General features: G+C 34.8%; 1 protein-coding gene across 1 annotated transcript; it reads left to right on the forward strand.

Annotated features, from left to right (window-relative positions):
* Nucleotides 1-6: 6 nt before the first annotated feature.
* On the forward strand, nucleotides 7-5,151 carry LOC108623558 (uncharacterized). Its single transcript, XM_018022136.2, has 2 exons — nucleotides 7-1,006; nucleotides 1,766-5,151. The coding sequence occupies exons 1-2, from the start codon at nucleotides 161-163 to the stop codon at nucleotides 3,503-3,505; spliced, it is 2,586 nt and encodes an 861-aa protein (XP_017877625.1). The 5' UTR covers nucleotides 7-160; the 3' UTR covers nucleotides 3,506-5,151.
* Nucleotides 5,152-5,474: the final 323 nt, after the last annotated feature.

Below are 5,474 nucleotides of genomic sequence, written 5' to 3' on the forward strand. Positions count from 1 at the left end.
GGTGTTCATTATGTATATTTTCAAGATAGGACTGTGGAACATTTTGAAAACTAATCACAATTGAAATTCATTAGAAGTTTTCAATCACATGGAGTTGTAAAAATCCAACATCACACGTTACTCTTTATGTTCAAAACATATCGAATAAATCTAAGTAAAAATGACTAACGATAAAAGTAAGGAAGATTATGCTCCTACTTACGATAACGACTTGAAACAGAAATACTTTATTGCTTGGAGTCCTATAGCACGGAACAAACAAGCATTGAAACACAGATATGTGTCGTGCAGCAGATCAGTTCCTAACAGGAGCAAACGTTCCGTACAATACAAAATGAGCAGATCATTAAACCTCGACCCAAGTAATTCCGTTCATAATTCTAGTTCGGATAGTTCATTCGAAGAAGACAAGCACTTGTCTAGATCCGCTAAGATCATGAGAGCTCTGAATTTCAACAGCAGCCCTTCTTATTTCGTAAAGACTAAAATAAAAAAGTCGTTGAATTTCAATCTGACACCGAGTCCAAAAAGGTTTAAGCCCGTGAAGAGAAATATCCGAAAATCTCTTAGTATGAACTTCAATTCTCCTTTATCCGTTTCGAACAAATTAAGCTTTGACGATAGCTCTGCTGGATCTGCAAATAGTAGCATAGTATTCTCATCTCCTGAGTCAATGGACGAAAATCAGAACGAAACACCGTCTCAAAGTGCGAAAAAGCAGGAAGGTTTACATTTTTCTACACCAAATGCGACGTTCAGTAGGAGAGCTAATTTTACCCCCATGTTACGCAGTAGATTGAAGCAAACTATTGATGATATCATTTGTGTCACTGCGACACCTAATTCGCATATTAAGGGCAGGTCTAAGTTTTTGAGCAATTTAAATACTTCGAGGAATTTGTATCATGAATTTCATGAAAAAGATGATGATAGGCCTAGCACGCCCAAGAATGTGATTCACATTGTCCCGGAAAGCATGAGCGCTATCAAGAGGAGCCATAAGAAGGTAAGCAAGTGTCACATTAATCTTTGAACCACACAGGATTGTTCTAACAGAAAGATCTGGATAATTTGTCAGGATCACGATTTTGGCAAAAATATTTTATACAAAAGTATTAAGCTATGATCCATGGAATCTCGGCAGAGACCTCGATTTAGCCTCAGAGATTGAATTTTGGGATCATCTCATTAACATTAAATCTACCGACACTTTTTGTGCACTAATATACTATATTTATATTATTTACATTTGAGTGCAATTTAGTGTTGGCACTGGTACTTCAGTTTGGTCCTAGTTTAAATAATAATTATAACTATACCAATATAACAAGGCAAATCCCGTTTTCTTTTTATTTTTTATAGAATAATTTAAGAACAGTCAATTAAACGGTGCGTGGTAGGTTTAGTGTTAAATGGGAACTCTCACTTCTGATGCCGGAAGTGAAAAGAGCGGGGGAATTTTACATTTAGTTACATTTTCGAAAGTTGGGCCAATGTAACCTCCCAAGGTTATTTGAAGGTTTCTATTGACTTCTTGGGGTTGAAACCGAATACTTTTGTACAAAACAATCTAGCTTCTGACAAGTTACCCAGTTGTCGCGATCTTTTTGTTACATCTTGTATGATTTTTATAATAAATAGTGGCATAACGTTTAATAGCTTGTCTTATATAATGACTGAAATGACATTTTATACAAAAATTACTAGCATAACTTAATACAATATTTCATCTAACGATAAAAACTTAATAATTCGTATCTTGCAGGAGAGATCAAGGCGAGGTGAAGGAATCGAGGATTACAAAGAAAAACTTGAAAATCTATCGAACGAACACGTCGATGCCTTGCAAGACGTTAAAACCTATATCGAACAATATAGTAAACATTCTGAAGGAGACATATCAGAGACGGGCTCGCTCTTTGATTACACTGAACGAGAAAATGATTTCAATGACGCAACAAATATAGCTGATGATATAATCAATGTGAACGATTTATCTGAAATACGGGAAATTGGAACAGAGCAGAAAAATGTTTTCGAAGACTCAAAAGATATATCCGATGATATAATCCACGATTTATCTGAAAAACAGGGACATGGGATAAAAACTGAAGATGTTTTGGAAGACTCGAAAAATATCTGCGATAGTATAAGTCACTTGAAAACTTTACCTGAAATACAGGAACTGGATATTAAAATGGAAATCCAAGATAAAAAAGAATTAACCGAAAAGAACAACTACCCTAATTTGTCGAATGAAGATTTAAAATGTAATACCAGATCCTTAACTCCGGAACCCAAAGTTGTATCAGGAAAGCCAGTTACTCCCAAGAATCGCATAAACATTTTAGAAAGAGTCGCCAACGATTCCATAAAGAAATCTCATAAGAAGGTTAAAGACGATAAGAGGCGATTATTCACTCCGAAGATTCTGCAAACAAAGTTCGAAACTGAGGAACGAGAAAATCGAAGCTTCGAAAACACTTTTCCAGTGTCGCCAAAAACTGAACGATCCGCCACTCCCGAGAACATAAATTCCAGTAGATTATTATTATCTCAATACAGCTCTGTGAAAAAATCCCATAGAAAGGATAAACATAACAAGATTCTATCCGGTTTCTTAAAACGTCAGGAGTACTTCAATAAAGATATGGACTTCGCGGCAAACTGTAAATACAAACCATTTGACGAGGATTGTAAAAATAGTACTGACGATTCTGATTTGGGAATTAATATCGAAGATCCTACGACTTTGGTATCTCCGAATAAAAGGAAGAAGGTGGTTGATTCGTCTTTAGACACGTCTTGCGAATTCGAATTACCCGAATCAGATTTATCCAAGGAAGAATTTCAAATCTTCTCGCCTCTTAAAAGGAAACGAGCGATCGTTTCCGCAATTCCCAAAGAATACTCTCACCCATACGATTCTCCATCCCAAAGAAATTTAAATAATTTCTCTCGATGTTTAACACCTATAGTAAATATACCGGATAGTGTGAAAACGGGTAACGATGTTATAACGATGGAGTCTGAAGCTAATAACGAAGAGGGTAGATCGACGCCGAGAAATATGTCCACGACAGAATTGTACGTTAATCTGGATTCCATCAAGAAGTCGCACAAGAAGAACAAGCGTGGGAATGTTTCACGCAAGGGCTTCAACGTAGGAGATGGGACGCCTTTAAGAAACAGTGAAAGTATGTTAAACCTTTCGTGTGAAACGATGGATAAAAAAATTAATGAATTAAATAACGAGTCGGTCGATGGTAAAGCCTCGACGAGCTTTGCGCCTGATAATGAAGAAAGCATTAGTAATGAGAATGCATCGACTACGGTGACGCCACCGAATTGTTTGAAGACAAAAAGCTATATAAAGATGATACAAGAAACTTCCATTAAACGGTCGCATAAGAAGGTGCGGGATACGAGGAAAAAAGAGTTGGACGACGAGATATCGGACGACGGATCTATATTTGACGACGAAAAATTGCCGCTTGAAGATTGATCAACAAGTTTTTTTTAGTTCAGTAAACGTTGTTGTAAAAATTAATACGTAAGACGTACATTGAATAGTTTTTGATGTTAAAAATCTCAATGGATCAGTTGAGATGTTCGATCACTAACGTCACATGCACTATTTTCCGTTTATATCAAATTTTCAAATCAGTATGAATCGTCGCGAAATAATTAGAGGACTTGTGGAAAATGTTGTAGGATGTGAACGATGTACAACATTCATACAAGTTTAGTTTAATTCAAATAATGGACAACAAAGTTTGATAGCGTTATATGCAATTATATTATATACTTCTAGGTAGAAATCTATGAATGTTTTATAGAATTCTATATAATTATTCTAACACATTCCGCACATTTGTTTTAGCTGTTTTGGCAATGGTATTTTGATTAAATAGAATAGGAGAGTATAAGTAAATTTAGTATACGATCATCATCAATGCATTTATGCAATCTACATCAACGTTCCTTTCAGTTTTCTTTATATCTATGTGTTTCGATAATTAAATGGATTTACATTAATCGTTTATATGTAGATCTGCGAATATCTGAGATCGTGGATTTGGGTCTGGTCGGGACAAATGAAATCTTTTGATTTGTCATGATTCGACTCCAGATTTAATGCATTTATAGAAAAAAATGAATGTTAAAAAATGTGTGAAACATCAAAATAATAATTGTACAAATCACTAATACCAATGAAGAAAAAAAAGTTTAATCTATATAGATTTTAGCGTATTCACATTACAAATGTATTTTGCGTAAAATATCGCAGTCCATGAAAAGTGTTTTCCCGGTTCGACCCGAAGTTCATATTCTCCACTATTCCGAATATTCGTAGATCATTAAGCTATAATTATCGATAGAATTAATTTGTTAAGTAATACTATGAAGAAAAATTTTAAGGAGGCAGTGATCAAGTATTTTTGGGCTAATTTGTCCGTGTCTTACTAAGCCATGGGATCCAATCATAACGGAGAAAAACGCAATCCGTATTGTTTAATGTCTTCCGTTATAAAAGTGCCTAACATTAAGAATTACATTGGCTATGTTGAACTCGTTACAATCGATGATAGACTGCGGATTCTTATCGATTTATGGAAAATTTGAAAGATTACACATAACTGTGGATTGAAATAATGAATTATTTAATTGAAAAGATGAAAAATCCTAGCAGTTCCCATTTCTCAGAATATAATCTTGCATAAAAATCTGCAGTATATTGAGAGACGTTTACCATAATGTCGCCTGTACGCAAACGATTTCCGTTTAGCACCAGCCGACGAAAGTTCAATTGTAATTGTATATCGTAGATTTGTAAAAAAGAATTTTCCATAGGATTTGAAGGGAATATCGTTAAATAATTTTTGCAATGTATCGAATATTAATTATACATTATTCATATTTTTCAAGCATTTATCATTGCGTAAGAGATCATGACTGAAGCGTATTTTTGTGAAAATCAGGAATCGTAAACTATGAGTAGAAAGTCGCGTCATGTTATCATCGTCGAATAAAATTAAGTAACATGTTAAAACTTATTCGTGATATTTATGTTGAGAGCCCTTACAAGTTGTAGGATTAACATTAGCCATAGTTCTCTTTCAATATAAACAATTTTTGATCTATCTTTTATCTAACTTGTATTTTGCTTACTAGTAAAATGAAAGTACGATCTACATGCAAATGATAGTACAAATCTGTGGATTTGTGCAAAGTACCAATTTTTTAATCGCTCCAATTATTTTCTAATAATTGCTCTGTGCTTTGCCACGTTCTCATGTCAATCATGTTATAAAACAGGGACAGGACAGTAACTAGTAGCATAAAGAAACTGAGACTGAGAGTGCTCAGTTCTTTGTTCTTTGCATGGACTTAAAGGACGGTGCCTAATGTGGGATTATGGGCGAGGGGAGGGCTCCCAAAGGCATGAGAGGGAAAACAGCTCTGTTTGAGCC

The sequence above is a fragment of the Ceratina calcarata genome, unplaced genomic scaffold (genome assembly GCF_001652005.2).
Source record: "Ceratina calcarata isolate Rehan_Ccalc_2016 unplaced genomic scaffold, ASM165200v1 scaffold274.2, whole genome shotgun sequence".
Lineage (NCBI taxonomy): Eukaryota > Metazoa > Arthropoda > Insecta > Hymenoptera > Apidae > Ceratina > Ceratina calcarata.